General features: G+C 39.4%; 1 protein-coding gene across 2 annotated transcripts; it reads left to right on the forward strand.

The window, feature by feature from the left end:
* The first annotated feature begins 1,864 nt into the window (after positions 1-1,864).
* Positions 1,865-22,059, forward strand: LOC148063456 (TSC22 domain family protein 2-like). 2 transcript variants are annotated; one of them, XM_087810231.1, is made up of 4 exons: positions 1,865-4,063; positions 13,187-13,261; positions 19,089-19,140; positions 21,424-22,059. In XM_087810231.1, the coding sequence occupies exons 1-4, from the start codon at positions 2,619-2,621 to the stop codon at positions 21,649-21,651; spliced, it is 1,800 nt and encodes a 599-aa protein (XP_087666357.1). In that variant the 5' UTR covers positions 1,865-2,618; the 3' UTR covers positions 21,652-22,059. The 2 variants fall into 2 exon arrangements, with proteins under 2 accessions (XP_087666357.1, XP_087666358.1); XM_087810232.1 differs by lacking the exon at positions 13,187-13,261 and having other exon boundaries at positions 1,875-4,063.
* The last annotated feature ends 43 nt before the right edge of the window (positions 22,060-22,102 follow it).

The following is a 22,102-nucleotide window of genomic DNA, read 5'->3' on the forward strand; positions in this document are numbered from 1 at the left end:
ATTTTTTTAAGAAAAATTACTGTATTTGCTGTGGCTATTGGAAAAAAAAACAAATTTATCAATAAAGTTCTACCTTACCTAACCTTACCTTGAATGGTTGTCTGTCTTTGTGTGCGTCAGACTGGCGTCCGGTCCAGGGTGTCCCCTGCCTCTCGCCTTATGACCCCGACCCCAGGATAAAGCGGTTGTCAATAAATGAATGGATGAATAATACCCCCTCAAAAAACTTAAAATGCGTTATGTCTTTGTGGCTGACAAACCACAGTTTTAATGTGCTTGCACCAAATATCATATTGTTTTTATAATTCACATAAACATGTTTCTTTTTTTTTAAATGACAAAAGTATCTCCTGGGGCCCTTTGCCCGAAGCTGTCGCTTAATCCTTGTGCGGCCTCTGGGTCAAGGTGACCCAATCGAAAAAAAAGGGGGTTTGAGGTATCCTTTGTGTTGTCCCTGGCTTCCATACGCAGTGGTGGAGGTTGATCACCTTGACCCAGATACAACACAAGGGATACCACAAACACATTTTTTGGGGGGCTTCACGTTACCTTGACCCTGAGATAACACAAAGGTTAAGTCCCTAAGGCCATCGCCAGCTCTGGACTAAATCATGATTTCTCAATCAAGGGATATTAAAATAAACATACAGAACAATCATTAATGTTCTATATTTACGTTATAATTTATTTTATATGCGTATATATTGTCGTAAAAACGATGTTACTCATTTACATTCTTTAAGTATTGAAAAAAACAGGAGAAAACTGTGATATCAAGACTTCATTTTGTTGATATTGTATTTAAATACCACACAAAAGGAATTGGAAGTTTGCACTTACGGTTTACAATTTCAGTTTTTCAAGAAGGAAAACTATCGCTTTGAATCCGGTGAACTATCTGGGTGTTGGCTCAGACCTCTGAGCTATGTTAAAACCAACAAAACATTTCACCCTTATCTGTTTAACTTACTACATAAATATACAAGACCGAAATAAATATTGTCAGTTCTAAGATAGGTTTTAAAAATAAACTACCATTGTTTAGAAATAAGCAAAATGAATTCCGGAGCAACTCAGATTAAGCTTCATAAGGTGAACAAGTAGCCAACATGTTGCACAACCTTAGCTCTTTATGTCATAGATGACTCTATTTAGACATTCATCATGCATTAAAGTAAACTCCCATCACAAGGCTATTAAAGCATTGGTGACATTTATGGGGCTTTATATTCTCTGACTGTTATCAAGGTCCATCAAGCCAAAGGAAATGAAAAAAAAATAAAGGGAATTCCTTAACAAATTTAAGTTAATCTGATTGTATATATATTTTTTTATTTATTTAAAGATGCCAAAGGAAAAAAGCACATTTAATATATATATATATTTAAATAAAATACATCAAATGCAGAAAGTGTCATTATAATAGGTTGTGTTGTCCCTTAAAAGCCCTCTATTGAAAAATAAAATAAAAATAACCCATTTAAATCACAGTCGGAAAACTTTTATTGTCGGTGTTGGCAATAATTTGTTAACGTTGCATTACAGAATGTAAACGTGAAAATAAAAAGAGATTCATAAAATAAAATACAACACATTAAAATAAAATAAGATACACCACCATAAAATGGCATATAAATAAATAATAATTACCAAAAAAATGTAATACATTTGAGATAAATAAAAGGAAGAAGATGGCAAATGATATGTAGAGTTGAACTTGTAATGGAATTGCGACATAGCATCACAAACTACTATTATTTTGACCTCTTAATAATAAATAAATAAAATAAGTAAATGGATTGGATTCTAAATACGGGTGAAAGCTCCCGTCCAGAGGGTGGCAGTAAAGCGCCTTATTTGTCAACCGCCATAAACAAAAAAGTACGTCTACAAAACTCACACGAGTTCCACATTTCCGACGGTGCCTTGAATGCACCACCAGCCCGAGTACCCACGATGCAGCGCGGCAGTATACAACAGACAGAGTCATCCTGCCAAGAGTCGAAGAATCAAAGGTGATGAAGACGAATTAAAGGATACTTTCCGCTCAAAGATGACGAGAAACAAACAAAGACGGTCAAGTTGAATAAAAGTGGCGACACGTAAATAGCGCCAAAATCTGCCGAAAAGAAGGAAGTCCGTGACGGCGGCGACGTTTACGACTCTTTCCTCTCAACGCTGACGTTTGGAGTGTTTTTTCTTTTCCGAGCGAACAAGTGTGGCTTCTTCGAAAGGTAGGCGAACACCGAGTGGGTTCGGGTCCAAAATGGAGCTTCTCGTCCGGTCTAGAGTCGCGTCTATAGCGACGTAAAAAAAAAAAACACTCCATGAGCGACAGCGGCTGTTTGACAGCAGCGCAGCCGGCAGAGGAGCACTGCGGTCCGGACTCCCCCGGAACCAGAACCCCGGTGTCAGGAGCCGCATAGCTGTCGACACCGACTGGAGCTGGTGTTGCGTTATGCGCTCATGTAAACGCAACAGGAGAGCGACAGAAGAAGACAAAAAAAAAAAGAATGGCGCAGATTCGTCCCAAGTTCCAGTTATAAGTGTCTAGTATGATTCGACGTTTTCGGCTCGTTTGACGACAACACAACTCGTGGATTTATAAATCCGCCAATATGTCGAAAGTGCCGAATAAGAAAAAGAGCTGCTTCCAGATCACGAGTGTGACTCAGGCCCAGGTGGCCGCTATGGGGGCCACGGACGACACGGAGAGCCTGGAGGACCCAGACGAGTCGCAGACTGACGACGTGTCGGCGGAGATCTTCATGTCGAGGACGGACTTCAAACCCACGTCCGTGTCCTTCTCCACGGATGACCCTCAACCCGCCGACTCTGACCCGCCGTCTCACAGTTCGGGTTCAACTCCGGGGGGTCAGCCGCCCCCCCAGGGGTCGGACAACAACACGAGTGGCTTCACCTTGATGGCATCACAACAACATGTCAACATGTCCCCTCCAGCGGCAGCTCCTCCTCCCACGGTGAGCTGCACCTCGCGCTTCAGGGTCATCAAACTTGACCACGGGGCCCGAGAATCCTTTCGACGAGGACGATGGACTTGCACCGAGTTTTACGACAAGGACTCGGATTCGTCCTCTGGCGGTCGGACCGTGGAGAGCATCCGACAGGCGGCCGGGATACTGGACCCCGCTGCCGCCGACAGAGACCTTGGACACGCGAGAAGTTCTGCGGTGCCATCGGGACAGGGTTCTGGCCCCACGATGGACCCGGCCCTCTCTTTGTCCCGGATACATTCTGTCAGCGGGTCCGGGACTCAGAGTGCGTTTACCATCATCAAACCCAACTCCGTCGCCCCGCAGCCTTTCGTCGGCCTTCAGACCTCCTCGCCGCAGAACCTGCTCTCCCTCGGACACATGTCTCAACCCGTTTATGTACAGAATTCCCCCGTTATAACGTCCCAACCCATCCTCTATCCCTCTCAGCATCACTCCCCTGGACACCTCCTGACCACCCAGTCACCCGGGTTAATGCAAAACCAGACTGAGTACTACCAGCAGCCGACGTCGTCTTTGCAACCCGTCATGTCCACCGGTCCTTCCAACAGCTTCATGTCTGTCCCCGGAGCGCCGAGTCAGGAAGGCATCGGTCCGGGCTCGGTGCCGATGGGTCAATCGGTGTCGATGTTGCAGCAGCAACCCGGAGGCTTGGGGACGACCCTCGGCATTCACGTCGGAGGTTCCGTTTTTCAACCGATCTCCGGACATTACGCCGGACTCCACCAAGTCCACAACATCCCTACGACGCAAAATGTACAAAATGTGCCTGTTGTTGCAAGTTTTAGCGGGTCCGCCGCGGACTCCGTCTCTGTGCCCAGTACCTCCATCGCAGCCATGCCAAATCTGCTAACCCACCACAGGATGTCTCCGGGTGGTCTGGACTCGCATGTTTTCCACCCGACTGGATTTGGACAGGTAGAGAGTATCGTTGGACGACAAGTGGAAGGGCTCGTCAACCACCTGCAGCCGGAGAGCATGCATCTCGCCACGCCGGCTGTCAACAGCCTCTTTGGAATCCAAATACCTGTTGACATGGATGGAGAGAGGTATGTAGCGCCCCCGTCTGTTTGTTGACGTTATTTATTAATGTCCTTATGCTTGGTAGGTTTCAGGATAGACTCTCACGCCACTTAACTTCACAAAACCATCCTTCAGATAGTTGACTAAAAACCTCTTTAAATAATATTAGTAGTACTGGTTTAGATTCATTTGTACAATTCCATTTCCTCAGGGGCCACATTTTATTCAGTGGCGATTGTGAGGGGCCATCATGCAAAAAATAAAGATGCAAAAAGGATAATATCAAGTGATACTATATAGCATGTATCTTATGTACTTTAGTTTCTTACTCTTTTTGCGGTCTCTGGGTCAAGACGGCCAAATGTGTTTGAGGTATCCCTTGTGTTTTTTAATTATTCATTGAAGTCTTTCCGAAGGGCAAAATTAAATAGTTTCAACATGGTCTAAAGGGCCACATAAATGCAGTCAAGGGGCCTCGTTTCGCCCAGGTCTGGGTTAGATTCTCTGTCTGAACTCCAAAATTAATTTAGGTTTTGGTTTAATTTCCCTTTAAAAAATCTTTATTAAACATTTGTAAAGACACTGACATTATCAATGTCATTTTGTTTTGCAACAAAAACTTCTAAGAAATAAAGTCTACAAGCAAAGTTGGCATCAGGAAATGAATAGTTGCTTCTTCATTGGCTTTTTGGTTGTTCAATATTTTTGTTCCAATAAGAAACTGGTCTGAATTAATATTCTCAAAGGTCACTGTTGAGCAACAGTATATTGAGTCAAAGCATGAATCCAAACATATTTTAATAATGGCAAAAAAAGAAGGAATTGTTCCAAACAAACACGTGACGAGCATAGAAAGAGGTGTGTGTTCGCGTCATGTCTTTGTTGGAAGGGTTTGTTGCACAATTCATCTTTTGTTTGCAGTCAAACATCTCCAGCTGTCTTTTCAAGCCCACTTTGAACCTCTCTCTGCAGGAGAGGATCTGACGCCTCGCTGCCCCTCGGTTGTTTAGGTCCTCTCTGCACATGCGTAGAATTCCTGACCTTTTAATCAGTTATTTCCTGCCCCGGAAAAATGCTTTCTAATACAAACATAGCTGAGTGTTTTATTTGTGTTGCCAGATTTATGAGATCATTGTTTTACCCACAGCCATGTGAGTCTCATCGGAGGACATTATTTTGGAGCTTTTGATTCCGTCTTGAGTTACTTGAATATTGAGTGTAGCATTGCCACTCTGTCTGTGGTTTCCATCGCTGCACCGTTCATCTCCTGTGCCACTTTAGAAGTACCTTCTAATCCACATCCTTCCTGCTGAACTCAGGCATGACTCCTGTCGTGTCTCGGGGCGAGTAGCACTGTTGGGGAGGCAACGATAAATACTTTTGATTGTCTGAGAATGAACGTTGTTGCGTAGTTTATTTTCTGTTTGGTAATGTTGTGCAGAGACGGGCAATAAAGCATGTGTTGCCTGGATGAGTGAGACACAAACCTTGTAAAAGTATTTAACTATTTCTTAATGTGAGTTTATAAAATTAGCCCCAGATGTGAAACAACCAAAATATCGCCATCGCTGTGTGTTTCTCCATCTGCCTAAATTGTTATGATTTTTCTCTGCAATCTGGTGTACCCTGTTTTCAGACTACTCATAAATATGTGTATATATCTATATACATAGATATATACATGAAGTAAAAGGTAGCAAAACTTTTTTCATATATTCTTTCTTCTTCTTCTTATTTTTTAATTTGTCATTAATCAGTCAAAACTAAAAACTGGCTTTTAAATTCACCCCCACACCCTCAAACAAATTTCAAAATATCTATTCATTGTACAACAATGTTGTACTTGAACAATAAATGGATTCTATTCTATTATAAAAAAGCTAACTTGAAACATGGTTTTAGAAGAATGATCCAGATAAAATATTCAATTTTGTTAATATAACAATTAAAATAAATATCAAATCCGATTATTTTAGTTGGTATTTTAGTTTCAGTAAGTTAAACCAAATATATTCAACTTTTAAAATGTATTTAGAACTTCCTAAATGGGTTTAAAAGAATACCTTATCAGAACATTTACATTTGTAAACTGACGTCACCGTGAAAGCAGCATGCTGTTAACACACTTTAAATATTTACACACTTTAAATACTTATTTATTTTATATTAGGCGTGTCCAACCTGCACTGGACTCGGGCCTCAGTCTAAGTCCAGATGTTCAGCTAGATTTGACAATAACTAGAACATGTATTTGAAACTGCAGAGGAAAACTCGCTGCTACCTTCACGGCTTTATTTCTGGGAGGACACTTCCTAGTATCTGTGAAGCTACTGAAAAGACGTGCGGCCTGATAAGAGTCTCCTGCCTATCAGACCCCGAGCACTGGTGTTTACACTTTCCCCCGATAAGCCCCCCAGTCATAGGGGTGTGTCGGACGACTGTACATTTTGTATATGAAGCTGCAGCCATCTTAAAGAGTTGAGAACTCGCAGCGGTGCTGTAGCGGAGGCCGACTGACGCTTCTTTGCAGTGGGGGCTGCAAACTTCGGAGGTGGAGTTAGCAGCCGAGTGAAACCAGTTGTGCACTACTTTCAGCCGGCATTTTAGCTATGCAAACGTTAAACCCCCTTCCACTACAGCGTTTAATGCCTTTTTTTTTTTTTTTTTTGCTTAATTTATCCATTTCCTCCGCGCTATTTATCTCCAACCACACACGATAAACCAAACCAGTGTGCCGGCTTACAAGAACCCTCCCACATGCAAAGTTTACACAAACTATTAAAACTTTCTTCGCTCTTAGTGGGTCTGAATGTTACCCCCGCCCCCCCTTTTTCCCTTTACCTCTCGGCTGCCTCTGTAAGTAATTAAGGAAACACAATGAAGACATAGACTGTGGAGGATTTGATGTTGAATATGATTCACTCGACTAATGTTTCCCAGATGGCTGCAGCAACACGAGGTGTTAAATCACGGATGGAAGTGGCTCCCATATTAGTTTCTGAGATCATTTGCCTCAAATTTCAGCACATAAAAATCGATGTTTTTTTTAAAAGGGGAAGGGAGGTGGTGAGGGGGGGGGGGATAATGAGATCTTGTGCTGGCTTTTCTAGGAAGCAGGATCAGGGGGTAAAGGGGGGTGTTGCCAAGTGAAGCAATTCCAGCCACTGAAACTACTTCTTAGTGGCTGGAAGGAGGGCATGTGTTTTTGTTTTTTTTAATAGGGATGTGTTTTCATCTTTATGGGTATTCTTTTAATATACTATCTATATTTGGAGTTGATTGGCGTTTTCCTGAAGTACATGAAGACGAAAAGTAATACAAAAAATGTTTTATCTTCATGATATTGGTCAACCTGTGGATTCATTCTGTCTTCTCTAAAAGTTTGATCGTCTTGATGGTTAAATTCAGGCTATTTACTTATAATTTAATGAGTTGTTTGGTAAGTAATGTCAATAATAAATGCCCTTCACTAGTTTAATAAAAGTGGGGACTAGCTGTAACACAAGGTCTCGCTCGTCTATGACCTCTACTTTACTGCTGTATCCTGTTTTCACTCCTGCACAGCTCTCCACCTCCTATTCCTTTAAAATTTCTCAGCTTGCTTCCGTACCGAGGCTGGTATCGGATGACATTTAGTTTGCACATTTCAATTCAGACAGAGGTGCAGGAGCGCCAAAGTTTATCCGTCTTATTTACTGCTTCTAAATTATTTGTTCTTGAGAATATCGCTTGTATTTTTCAGACATGACGCTTTGAAAATATATTTTTTGCTTCACTTCTAAACCTACTTTACCAGCTTCATCATATATTAATGTCGTCTTGGGTTTTATATTTTATATTAAATGCACAAATGGTGTCTGTTATGAGATGTTTGAATGCACTTTTCAAGTATTGGTTAGTAAATATAAAATAAATGGCTTTAGTTTTTAAATGACTCATAATGATGACTTTGATTACTTCATGTTTTTAATGGTATTTCCATTTAATCAAAAGCCACGTTAGGATTACTGATCACATAAAGGCATTCGGTCTGTGGAAGTTCTCATTTACTCATGCAATACTTCTGCTTTGCTACGAAACTACAGTAGAATATTATTGAACTAAAAGTTGCACTAAGGAACACAATCATGCAGTTTCTCTTTTTTAAATGTTCAATAAGTTTTGTCCTTTATATTCGTTTATAGCGTATCTGCTATTCTAAGTGTATTTTAGTTAAAAATGTATATACATTTTTAATTGTAATCAAAGCTGATTTTTTTTCTCTCGATATATAAAAAAAAACAACTAATATTTGAGGCGACATTAGAGAATTAAATAATAAAATGTTAATTATTTTTCAACCATTTATTAAGAGGGTGAATTCACCAAAATCTATTAATCTACAATCACTGATCGATGGAAAAGCTTTGGATGATTGATGCAGAATTATTTTTATTGGTGGAAGGTTCTACCAATAAGGTACATATGTCCAACATTAAAAGCATGTGATGGTAAAGAGAAACTTCCCAAAACCTACAAGCTAACCAGGTTCATCCACTTCAAAAGAATACATTAAAATGTAATGTTAAACATAATTTGACGTCATTTCATTTGAACAGCTACTGCATTTTGATCCTAAAGCCTTGTGTTGAAAGATGAAACGATATGGATGAGTTTTTGCAAAAAGGTTCCGTAGAGTCTGGAACAATGTTTACAATTTGAATTAACTGAAACTCAAAAGTCAACTTCTTGTTGTGACTTCTACGAGACACTCACAGGAATCATAAACGTGAATAAAGGCTTCACAGACTTTATTTACCTCGTCTTACAAGACAATTTTATATCTTGCACGTTCATTTCCTCCTCGTTTATCGCAGACGATCTGAACAGGAATAACCCCCGTCTCTTATGACCTCACCGTCCCTCGCTGGCAGCACAGAACCTGTTGCTAGAACCTCTATAGGGCGACCAACATCTAAATAGTCTTGACCTACTTCTCCACTGGCAGGTGGATGGGCGGTGCGGAGAACTTGAAGCCTTATGAGAACCAACAGCGAGAGCTTTCAACACTTCGCGTTCCTACTGTATTCGCTCCGATATAAGCCATAAATAAGCCACTCCCTCTTGGATGGCGACTGATGGATACTGCTTTGTATCACTAACATGTTTTTTAATGGATATGTTTCAAGGAGTTGAAAAGTAAATGGGGGGGTTTTGTCAAAACCAACATTATTATTGCGCAATTATTTTAGTCCATCGCAGTTGTTGTTGTTATGGTCCACATACTTTTTATTGACCCATGTGTGTTTCCTAGAAAAGAAGGACTGAGAAGATATTCCTTCCCTAATGATGCCTCGTATCCTTTGTCTTTATTTTGTTCGATGATATTTGTTTTTGGTGCGACTTTGACAATAATACTTAAATTGCCGTTCACTGTAAACAACACATTTTCCCCAAGTTTTATTGTTTATGTTTTAGGGCTTTCAACGTCAACCTTTTATGGATTATTCGAAGTTCAAAACAAAATTCAAATTCAGAATAGTTTTTAATAACAAAATAATGTTTTATTAATTATTTATTATTAATTTATATGTTTTTTTTATTTTAAAAAACCCGATTAGAATCAGAATCCATAAGATTTTAAAAGTGTTACTTACAAGTTTAATTTTTAGCTCCAGCAAAAAAGTTCAGTTAATTTGTTCTTTGTCAATAAAAACTAGTTTTCTCCTTTCTTAAGTCAAATTTAATTAAATGTACTAAACTAACTTCATGTATAAGCAACAGTTAATTGTTCAATTCCATCCCTCGCTCAACAAATTCCTCCCACCGGCTCCCTGACGGGTCTTCACTCGGTTCACTTAATGAGCAAGAAAAGGTTTTTAACACCCGTCACGCCGACGTTCGATTCAACACGCCGGGGAAGAAAAACATGTGTCACGCTTTAGCGAGGTCCATGACATGAACTAACAAGAATGCAGCAGAAGGTTATTTTAGTGCCAGGTCATACGTTTGCTTTGGGGCGAAGCCAGATCATGAGTAACTATTGTTTTTGTGTCGGCGCAGCCACAGAGTCTTTCAGCAAGATTGATCATCTTTTTTTTTTTATCTGACGAAGAGAAGTGGCTCTAATAAATGTTGATTTGATAAGAAAGAAGAGAGTTTTGAAGTGGTGATGAGTTCAAAACGGCTGCTTTATAGTTAAATTCCAGTTTTCACTTATGAAACAAACTTTTCTTTTTGAAGGTGGGCTCTTTGTGGGAGTGAGACCCGTGCATAGGTGGAGGTTTGTCGGAGTGTTTGGTCATGAGGTAATCTCACAAGGGGAGTTTGTGCCAGAGATTTCTAGGAAAAGAGCCTTGGCTCGGTTCTGACGGTCGCACACATGCTCCACATCAACTTCTTGTTCGACTGTACATGTGCCTTTGCTTAACTCTGTGCATTAACGTTTGTGCCGACTACAAGAAGGGAGCTTTTTTTTGGAATGCACACAGTGGGTCTAGTAGAAAAAAATGTGTGCGTAAGTCCAGGCAGGGGTCAAGAGTGGGGGGTTTCCTCTCCCCTTCCCGACATGCATCCCATGCCGTGGAACGCTGGTGTAATTGACGCCGAGCAGCAGGAATAAGAGTAATGGAGCCGCACAACATCAGGAAAACATGCGAACATGTGTTTGAATAATAGACTTACTAATGTGTTAACAGATGGTTTGACATGTTGGCGTGTTGTATGAAAGGAAAATGAAGCGAGTATTTGTCCATTTCAAACAAACCGGCACTAAAGTTGAAAGATTTTTACTCCTTTTTTTGCATAAATTGCTTTAATAGTTACTCCATGTGTTTGGGGGGAATAACACTATTTCAATGGCCAAGAAACCGTCATCATAATCTGTTCCAAGGAGGTTTTGTCTCTGAAGGTGATCTGTGTTAAAAAAAAAAAACAACGCTAACTATTAACCACTTGTGAATAGATTTTTATTTAATTTTTAATTTCTTGGCAAGAATTTGGTTATAAATGGGCAAACTTTGATTCCTGACTGATGTGGCTTTGTGAATTCCATCTCCCTGTAATGACAAACCATCAAGAAAGAAAATGTAATATATAGAAGGAAAAAACTATTGGTTTTAAGCCTGAGATATGATTTTTAAAATGTCGTTGAACCCAGATTGGTTAACTTTGCTGAACAAAATCAATTTTGGGTCAAAAAATGCTTTGAGGTACATATTTATACAATGGATTTGGTTGGTCTGCACAGCTCTCAAAATAAAATAAAATATATATATATCTTTGTATGGACATTATACCGAGTCTGTAATTTATTATTGACCTTGTTTTAAGCTGTTTTGATCAGTGTACAAAGATCAATTAAATGGGACAACTAAAAATCGGTGTGTAGAATTCAATAGAATAAAAAAGGAATTTATAAATAAATTTCCCCTGGAAAAACGCTACTGATTATCTCATTACCATCATTTTGTTACAGCTTTTGTCAGCATTTATTTCATATTTTCTAACAACGTATATTTGTCAGAGTCCTCTAACCTGAACCATAAAGTGTGTGGCCTTTACAAGGCAATACTGCCTTTAAACAGAACAAATAAGGATTAACGATGACTTTCTATAGGTGCAAAAATATTTGTGTCAAAAGCTAAGGTGATCCTTTTGTTTGCCGAGTTCTTCTCCTCCACTAGCCCGAGGTGGAAATACGTAAGGCTTATGTTTGCAGTGTCGCACACACAAAACTTGCATACGGAGTAGGTCTTTAAAATGCTATTTCTATTTACATATTCAATAAACCTCAAATTATACCAAAAGGTTGGAAATCATGAGCTGCCACCATCTTCCCCTGGTTTTAAAGTTATGATGCATAATGTTTTGAATTCAATGAATCCTAATTTAATGGAAACTTGAAGCTGCTCAGCCGTCCAGCTCGATTAAAGAAAAATAGTTTAAAAAGGAAAACTTGACTTGATACAACACAATTGAGTGGTTATATTAACCAACATTAATGACATAATGTGTTTTCATTGTAACAATTGTTAAAGCTAAGTAACAGAGCTTGCCATTGGCCAGACTACCTGGTGGACTAGTGGTTAAAATGCTATGCTCTCCACTCAAGCAGGGATACAACACAAAATATTATATTATATTATTTATTGGGATCATGTAAAGACATCAAATATGGCTTCAGTGTAAATGACTACCTTTCAGAGTGAAATTTTATAATCTTAATAATACTTTCAATAAATGTATTTTTTTTTTAATTTTTAAGGGTGGGTATTCACAAGAACATTGTGATGTGATACTTAGTTTGCGATACAGTATCTTAGTATTATGAATTATTAGGATATTCTACACAAATCAGTCGGGGCATGTATTGACAAGAATCTGATATAATGCATATTACGACACAACAATATGATATGTATACTGTTAGGAGGGCGATATATTTGTAGAATTGCCCGAGTACTAGGCTCTGGTACACACGATTATTGATGAATTCATGGCTCTTAACAAAGTCGTAACTGCTTTAATTTGTTATTAATACAAAATATGGAGCTGCCTGTATCCTCTTGTCCTCAGCCATAGCAGCGAGCATGCATGATTGCATTTTCCCTCTGGTGTGGAGGGGGTATTTACTGCTGTTATCCAGCAGTCAGATTTTTAATCGTAGCACAAAAATGAACAAACGCTATGAATATTTGCATGTAAATTGTAAAAAAAAATAAATATTGTATTGTGTAGAAGGAAGTGTGACAATTTTTTCTTTCACTCCCAAAAATAATGCAAAAATAGTACTTGATATACTCAAAATTGAAATTGCAAATAAGGTCAAAGCTATTTGATTGAAAACCTACCTTTTGAGGACAGAAATGTCGATTTTTAAATGGAAGGTCAAAGTATCACGATAACTTATTTTCTTCACCTCGGATACATTACAAGGTTGAGCTACGCTAAACCGACAACCATCTGTCTTCAATCCTGTTCGTTCTCCTCAAGTGTTTCCAATGAGTAACGTCACATATTTCAAATTGTAATGAAGGGTGCAACTTATTTTATGACTCACTGCCCACTGGGGCTGATTAGAGGGAGGAAGAAAAATAAAAAGCGCTGACTCTGTTTCTTAAGTCCTTCTTATCACTGTCTCTCTTTCCCCCTGAACGTGGGGGGCACAGGAACCCGTCCAAGGCTTTCTACCAGGCCTTCCAGTCTAGCAGCAGACTGAGGGACTCGAAAGCTCTCTCTGATAGGTACAGTAAGTCGCTGCTTTGGACCCGAGGGTCCCTGCCGGAGTGTGAAAATGTGTGCCGTGTTGAAAAAAGCTTTGCATGGACCCAAGTTTGGAGAAAGTTGAGCCAGATGGCTTCACTTTCTGCTCGGGAACTCCCCCCTTTTTTTCTGTTGCTCCTCTGCTTCCTGATTGAATATTGACGTCAATAAACCTGCTTGAGTGTCACTTTTTCAACTAATTTTTTTTTATTTTGCAAACATGAAACGAGGGTCTTGAAAGATGAAGCTTTTGGAGAAATGTGGTGAAGTCGAGAGGGGAAGGATGTGAGCGATGATGTGTACCTGAGTGGCAGGAAGTGACAGAGACACTGTGTGATGAAATGTTCTCACTCGTGTAGTATTCCACATGAAACGAAGAATACTTTAATTACACACAAACTTCTAGAGAGTCTTTAGCAGCCGACAGCGACTTCACAACAGCACATATTTACTAGGTGACGCTGGCAGATGGTATGTCAATATAAATGCTTCCTTTTGTGTGACATGACACATGTTTCTGTCACAGGATGTTTTTGTCATCACACACGTGCCGATCCAGCTTCCTTTTAAAAAGATTCGCTCACACCCTTTTTAGCCTTTTGTCATATTCTACAGTTTTTTAATAAGTGGAAATATAGTTTTAGTTGGATGAGGAAAAACATTTAAAACATTTAATTTATATAGTAGCTGTTTTTTGTCTAATGTCTAGTAAGGTAATTAATATACAAACCGTGAATGTATCCTAGTGTTTTATATTTTGGCCTTTAGCTTTAAAAAAAAAAAAAAAAATTAGTTTAGTTTGAGAATTTGTAAAAGCACATTCCAAATTAAAAAAAAAAAAATCCCTATAAAAATAACTTGACTAAATCAAACTTTAATTCAACTAGAAATACATATACAATTATTCTATTTTACACTATAAGCACAAAGCTATCTCTCTGTTCGCTAAAGAACAACAGACTTAACCCGTTTTCACAAATATTATTAAAAAGTATAAATGCTACAAAAACTATCATCTTTTGTAGTTCTTTTTTTTTAAGATCATTATAGCATGTAGTAGCAACTACACAATATGAAACAAAATGACTTTTGACTTGATGTCATGATTAATAACTTTTACTTCACACAAATGAAAAAACAAAACAAACTTCCCAACTTGTTGAACCTGTTGTTGCACCAACACACTAAAAGGACGTTTATTATTCCTTCTCCTTCTTAACCAATTATTCAAAATAATTTTTCAGGAATTTCTATCAGTTATCAAGAAGCAAAATAACGACTTTATGGTGCTTTTTAAATGCCTTTCTTTTTAAAGTACACAAGTAAACGTTATAGTTGATTAGCATGTTAGCATACTGCCTAGGTAGCATTCCAGGGAGACTCTTGTATTTCCCAAGTCTTCCTTATTCCCATCGAGGCCATTTTTGGTGCCCGTCCCAGAGTATGTCCCGCTATCACTTGAGTGTTTGTACGAGAAGTGAACCTTAAGCTGATACAAATATTTAGTATAGTTTAGCTTCTCGCTAGTTAGCATGCTACCCTATCAAGCTAATTGCAGTGCATCGTTTCTTCGGTTATTTCTCTGGACATTTGAGTTATTTTGTTGAAAAAGTACCAGTTTCAGTTTGTCGTCTCATGCCTCGAACTTGGTGACTCGTTTAGTGTCGCCTCAGTCGAGACGATGTACCATGAAATGCAAGTAATCCGTCCAGAGTTGAAGAATGAGAAGTATTTGACGATCAAGGTTCGAGTCTCTCCGCCTGCACTTGGCTCGACCGCGTTACTCTAATGGACTTTTTATGGAGACGACTATTTTACAGCGAGCGCTCTATGCCAGGCCTTCGCCGAAAGAGCTTGTTAAACGTCAGTGGTTTTCGGTGCCCAGGTGAGGTCCTGCGGAGGCGTGGGTTACGTCAGCGGCGGAGTCGGGAGCGTCATCAGCGTTCCCTTTCATGCGAGCCGACCCCGGCGGGGCTCGACCTTCCCTGCGTCAACACTCGCGCTGTTTGCTCGTGGCTCCGGCGATCCCGCCGTGACTTAACAATGCTGTAAACACGGCGTTTTATAAGTGCTCGCAGATCCATGCGTTTCGCGTCTTATGCAACGAGACCCGGCTCCTAAAGCGGCTGCTGTTCTTTCCCAACTCGTCGTCCCGCGCCAGCTGTTCTTGGAAGTCCGTCCTGGTGCGCCAGATGATGTCCTAATATGGATCGGAGGCGATGGTTTCATACATATGAAGCCTAGGAAGTCTATCTGAGGCCCCTTTTTAAAAAAAAAAAAAAAAAAAGAAAAAAAGATGTTATTTTTTTTCATTTGTCAGTTACCACGGCAACAAATCTATCAGCGGCGTGTCACATGTCCCAGTGAGAGCACAGTTAAAGCTCAGTGTTCCTTCAATCAAAGTCAGCTGTGTGTGGAGTTTTGTTTTTCTTCTTTTATGGGGAATTTGAGATTTCTTTTTTTTTTTTTACTGCCCAGCACTAACTTTTCCTGCTGAAAATGATGTAGAACTCACCTGTGTTGCTGCTTAAGCACGATTCCGGATCACATTTTGACCCCTAAACGGTTCATGCAAACATGGATTAAACTTGTGTGTGTGTGTGTATTTGTGCGCAAATGAACATGAAAAGAAAATAAATATTGGTAGGAAGGATTTATTGGAAGATGAGGTCAACAAACGATCTGCTCTAACTCCGCTCACAATAGTAATAATCGAAGAAATGTGGCAAAAATAAATGCCGTGTAACGTGTCAGTATTATTGGGGGGGTAAATATAGGAAAATGTAACATACTGTGTACTTTCTGTCAGTATTACTATGGAACTACATTTTGTCAGATGTTGCAGAATGCATTGTGGTCCGTCAGCTTTATTTTTGGGGCCAAATTTAAAAGATTACGTTACGTTCTGGCAGCCTTACTTTGGGGCTAAATTTCGTCTAATCTGATAGACTGCCTTACTTTCAGTCTATATTGTGTTGCGTTTACATTTTGTGAAGGAATACATTACATTCTGCCAGTATTGTTTTGTGGCAAAGCTTTGTTAAATGTGACGGTAAATTTGGTCAAATATTACTGACTTCTTTTAGTCCTGTCAGTATTAAACTGGGACTAAATTTTGTGTGTGTGTGTGTGTGTGTGTGTGACATACATACATAATATTTTTAAAGTAGTTTTATTTTTTTAAAACCCATGTTGATTTAAGAAAAATATATTTTAAATCAAAAAGGTCTATAATAGAACCGTTGCCATTATGGTACCAGATATTAATATTTTTCCTCATTCTTTGAAATTAAATATATACATATGTATATAAAAATATACACGTATAAGTGTTTCTTCTTTCTCTACTTCTCAATGGCCACTATCTATCCTAAGCTCCGCCCACAAGTTGTCCAACTACATAAACAACCTTTCGTCAGCCACATCTCAGTCCTGTTTGTTTTTCCAGCTCTCACTATTTAACTAATGCACACCCCAAAATCTACATCAGTAAACCTGCCGATTATCATCTCAAATAACAAATACAGCTTCAATTCAACGTCTGTCTCCAAGTCCAAGCAATTGAGAAACTTTAGAAACTTCTCTCGGCGGGTTTGTATTTCGACACAGTTCGTCCTGTTTCCCCCTGCAGTCCAGAAAAGATCCATAAGTACACACACGTGTTTAAATATAGCATCGCTGGGTTTGGCTAACATTGCATCATGGCTGACGTCACTGAGACGTTTCTTGGAAGTTGAGAGTTTTTGGAACAGTGGCAGCTCTTTTTTCGGTGTTTTCACATCAACAAATGGCTTTTTTTGACGGGTGGCTGTCAACAGGTTGATGTATGAGAGTGTTTTGAGAGGGAGACGGAGCGGTGAAGTAACAAGGGTGTTGCCCAGAGAGTCCAATGAAATTGACTTTATAGAGTGAGAGATTCCTGTGTGTGGGATGGTTTGCGCACGATTGGAGGGTGTGTGTGACGCCTCATCTTAAATGAAACACACTTTTTTTTTTTTTTAAACGGCATCTTGTGGAACTGCTGGTGTGACAGAACCACGAGAGAGATGAAAAACCGACCGATGGTATCGCTCGTTCTCGCCGTGACGATCAAAGTTGGTGTGACGTCGGACACGAGACGAGACCGACGGTGTTTCATGGCAGCCGAGGTATGGGGAACATTCCTTCCCCGCCGCGGACGCTGATAACCATCTTCGGAAAAAAGCTTCCGCTGGACTCACAAATTAGGCGGTGGGAGAACAGAACATCTTGGCCCTTAGGCGAGCCAAGGTCGAGTGAAAGGTGCTGCTGTGAAAACTGACTTTTACTGTTGGTTTTTAAAAGATTTATTTTGGAATGTCAGCTGTACCTAGAATCCTTGCTAAGGCACACGGGGTTCTCTAAATTGAGCCATTGGAATTATGGTTTGTTTTTGTTTATTTTGATTCTATAATTACTATAATAGTCTTTTTAGATTAAGTATGGAGCCACTATTATACCCAGCTTTGTATATTGAAATTTAAAGACTACACTGTACTAAATCTGTTGATTTATTGTAGCAAACTGGAGTCAGGAACTGTAGAGTTCCCTGTTACTGTTCACACCGTCAAAAATGGGGGGCCCCTTAATATCACACCCACCTTACCTATGGTGGCAACAGAACAGTGAACTCCCATGAAGCCTTAACTACTCACGGCTCTTTTTTTCTTAAGCGACAGCTGACTACTATATTAAAATTGTACGTCATTGTTCCTATTCTTTAAAGGATGGACGGCTGTGATCGCTAGGCTGGGCGGCAAAGCATCTGGGTGGCTGTTTAACTCCCCGTTAATGAGAGGGACGGCACCTCGTATGCGAGCGCAAGTTTGCGTTTCAGATTAATGTAGTTACTATGAAACGAGTGAAGAATAAAATACTTTTTTTTTTAACATCTACGACGATAACTCTTGGTCTTGATGTCACTATTTGCATTTCGCTTTCACGCCATCATATGTGAGCGTCTCCCGAAAAGTTTTGACAAGAAATGAAGATGCAGTTTTTCTCTGTGTATAATTTACGATGGCAGGAATGTCAGCAAAAGACATCTACAGCAGCTTGTCTGACTAAAAAGTTAAAACATATCCAATAAATGAAAAACAACCATTTTTTTGATTTTTAAACTAATCCAACCCAAGGAAACCTGACACCTACAGGTCAGACGCCGTAATCTCGAACCCGTTACAATCTCGGGGTCGCGTTGGGAAAAACTATAGGGATGCACACATGTGTGGAGTCATGCTCGCCCCGCAGCAGCGTTCAGTCGGCCAGGGTCGACTCCTCCCTCGTGCCCACGGCTGTCGCCTCACATTTCCCTGCTAAATGTGGCGACCCCTCTTAAGCGGCGCGGGGGCGACGGCGTGCTCTTCTTTCCGTCACATCTGGTGAAGCAGTCGCGGGCTCTGAGTCAAGACCATGCCGTGCACTTTTTCCTATAAATCACCGGGCTGCTTCGTCGGCAAGGCCCGCCCCTCCACCTTTGACCCACTGCTGCCTCCCCGGACGCCTCGCAGGTACAACTGTCGGGGATTTCTTCCAGCGACCGGTTCTTTCCTAAAAATGCCGGCTTCGGTGTTTGCTTTGCGGTGGCAGATAACGCTTTGAAAGAGAAAACTCATCTGAGAGTCCAGAGCTGGACTGGTTCCCTCTCAGGCCTGACCCAGATTGAGTTGCTGGTTTGATGCTTCCAGTGTGTAGAAGTGATTTTCCTTCACTTTTTTTCTTCCCCCTTTCAGTAGAAAGGTTTACACTGTTCTTGAAATAAACTCACATGATCTCCTGTGTGTTTTCCAGTGCCTCTGGAAGCAATGTTGTTGGCCTGGATAACAAGATTGAAAAAGCAATGGTGAGTAAAGAACCCTCTTTTAAACCAGTATAAATATTACCAGTATTATGGTTATCTAGAAAAAGAATACTCAAAAATAAAAGTGTTGGATTAAAAAACCATGTATAAAGTAGTTATGAGGTAGAAATAATGAATAAAATGAGAGAAAAAATAATTTTAAAGTAAATTAAAAATGTTTAAAAGCCACTATTACTATTGCACATTGTCTTAAAGTGGAATATAAATTATAATTAACATAGATATATATTAATTAATATTCTGGAGCTTGTTAAAGCCTTAATTAAAAACATGAAATGTAAGTAAAGAAAAAGGAGAAAAGGTTTCATGCAGATGATAGAAAGATCAGATGAAGTTTATATTATTTTTAGATTATTCATGTTTTATATGTAATCCCTGATTGCAACAGTGAATTACCAGAAATTAGGACATTCTTTTGGCTGAACAGAAAATATATTAATGCCTAATAAGTACTTTATTATGATGAAAAACTGACTAATGTGGTGTTTAATGCACATGACAATAAGTCAATTATACTGGAAATTATAAGAATTTTAATAAACAAACATGTCCTTATATGAGCTTTAAAGCTGTTTTTGTTTAAAAGTTAAGAAAACTGTGCAGTAAACAAGTAAAACTTCATCACAATGTTTTAAAGCATCTGGATGGCAGGAGCTCAAACTTCAGGTGAAGTCACGGAACTGCTGATTCAACACTTCTTCAGTTCCTACTTAAATGTCAATTTAGTTCGTCTTTGACCAGGACGAGTGGAAATGGAAAAATGGCAATTCTTGTCTTGTATTCCAAATACTCTTTCATTTTTTTTTCATGTTTAGCACAGTGTTAGAAAAAGGGAAATAAACCTCAAGAAATAAACTCACTGAAGTCGTAAGGGGAATCTCTTGTTTCACTTTTGAGTAAAAATAAAATACAAATGTATTTTTGTTTTATTTTATCAATTTACAATTTAGGGCTTTTTCGGTTGCCGGTACTTAGTTTTCTTTCATATATGGTAGAAATATTTTGACAGAAATAAAATGATATGAAGAAAAACACCCTGAAGAAAGGCTTTTATTTAGATTAATAGATAAACGTTATTAATCCTCTGAAGGTCTCCTTCAGGAAATTGTTTTTCCAGCTCACAGCAACACAGACTATAGATTCATAAAACAAGAAGAAGAACAAAGTGCAATACAAAGAACAGAGTGCAAGATGAAAGGATAGAAAGCAAGGATACAAAGATTAACATGGAATATAATCATCTTTTCACTCCACTCCTGCCCCCAGACTCAGAATTATAAAGTGTAATAACACGAAGAATGAATGAGTCCCTGAGTCTATTAGTGTTGCATCATGGGAGGAGCAATGATGTTCCATCTGCTTCTCTGTTCACTGATGACAGTGTTCACAGGATTTATCAAGATGATATTATTTTCTACTAAAATGTAAAAGGAGAAGGAGAGAAAAGTTTAGTTTGTAATTGTGAATATAAGTAATAAAGTCTGGAGCATTTTTTGACAAGGTACTAATGGTCCTTTTTTCCCTGTATTTTCTTAATTTACTTTGACCTATCTTTCATTTGGGGCATTACCATAATAAATGTATTTATCAATTTATATTTAGTGTTGCATTATTTCCCCTCAAATCTAAGGACAGAAGAAGGAGGTGAAATAATTATTTAATTGATTTATATTCTATAAACAAGATGACAATTTCTTCGGCCAATGTTTGACATTTTTCATCATCACTTTTTGTTAATTTTCTCTTTAGTTTTTTGGGCATAAAAATATATATATTGAACATATGGGGGGAAAAAAACAAAAAAACCTTTACCACTACTTTGCAATTGTTTATATATAAATGGGAATATATTATTGTGGTCTAATAACTACTTAAAGTATGATTAATGTCTTAAGGTTTGTGCAAAAATAACTTAAAAGGGCCAGATTTTGGTCTGTTTAGTCTGTTAGTAAGTAAGTAATTTTTATTTGTATAGCGCTTTTCCAGACCAGGGTCACAAAGCGCTTAAACATCAAAACAAAATTCAATAAAGTATATACTTTAAAGATCAAGATAATACTCAGAAAAACACAGGAGTTCCAGAAAATCAAGGAAAAGCCTGAACAAATAAAAACGTCTTAAGATGTTTCTTGAGAGTCTGTCATGTTAGCATCATTGTTGGCGACTCTTAAGGAGCAGGAGACGTCAGCAGAGTTTCTTCAACATGAAGGTTCTTCTGAGCATTGAGTCGTGAATCATGGCTGATCTCACTGTCTTCTCTCCCAGGACCTGGTGAAGAGCCACCTGATGTACGCGGTGCGGGAGGAGGTGGAGGTCCTGAAGGAGCAGATCAAGGAGCTGTACGAGAAGAACTCCATGCTGGAGCGGGAGAACGCCGTGCTCAAGTCTCTGGCCGACTCCACGCCGCCTCAGCCGGGACCGCCTCATCCCCCGGAACACCAGAGCCCGCCTGAGTCCGAGTCCGACGACGACGACGACGCCGCCTCCGCTTAAACTTTCTCGTCGGACAAACCATCGTCTGTGTTGTGAATTAAACTGATCCAACAACACGTTTGTCCTCTTGGCCACCAGCTTGTCCACGTGTGTGTGCGTGTGTGTGTGTACCTTGTGTCGATGCAATCATCAGAGGGAGGATGTCGAGGCCTTCGTGAAAAGGTCGGGGATTGTGAATAAGAGATATTTTTTAAAACGGACTGGGTCGAAGTTTTCTGCCTTTGCTGTTAAAGAGGGCGTTTTTTTTTTTTCTCCCTTCTTCTTTGACATGGTTCAACTCTTGGCATCACTTTGAGTTTTACTGTTTATTTATTAGCAGCTGCTCTTTTGTTTCAGTAGCACATCAACGACTTGTTACACAAAAAAAAAAAATTGGCCCGGAATAAAAACTGCTCCACCATGAATGTATATTCTGTGAAGACGAGAGCCTTTCTGGGGGAATTATGGACGT

Source organism: Callionymus lyra, chromosome 16 (genome assembly GCF_982586985.1).
Source record: "Callionymus lyra chromosome 16, fCalLyr1.hap1.1, whole genome shotgun sequence".
Classification (NCBI taxonomy): domain Eukaryota; kingdom Metazoa; phylum Chordata; class Actinopteri; order Syngnathiformes; family Callionymidae; genus Callionymus; species Callionymus lyra.

Coding starts and splice junctions, on each gene's coding strand:
- LOC148063456 (XM_087810231.1), top strand. CDS start 2,619: ATGTCGAAAGTGCCGAATAAGAAAAAGAGCTGCTTCCAGATCACGAGT. Junction 13,262..19,088: donor TCGAAAGCTCTCTCTGATAG/GTACAGTAAGTC, acceptor TGTGTTTTCCAG/TGCCTCTGGAAGCAATGTTG. Junction 19,141..21,423: donor ACAAGATTGAAAAAGCAATG/GTGAGTAAAGAA, acceptor CTTCTCTCCCAG/GACCTGGTGAAGAGCCACCT.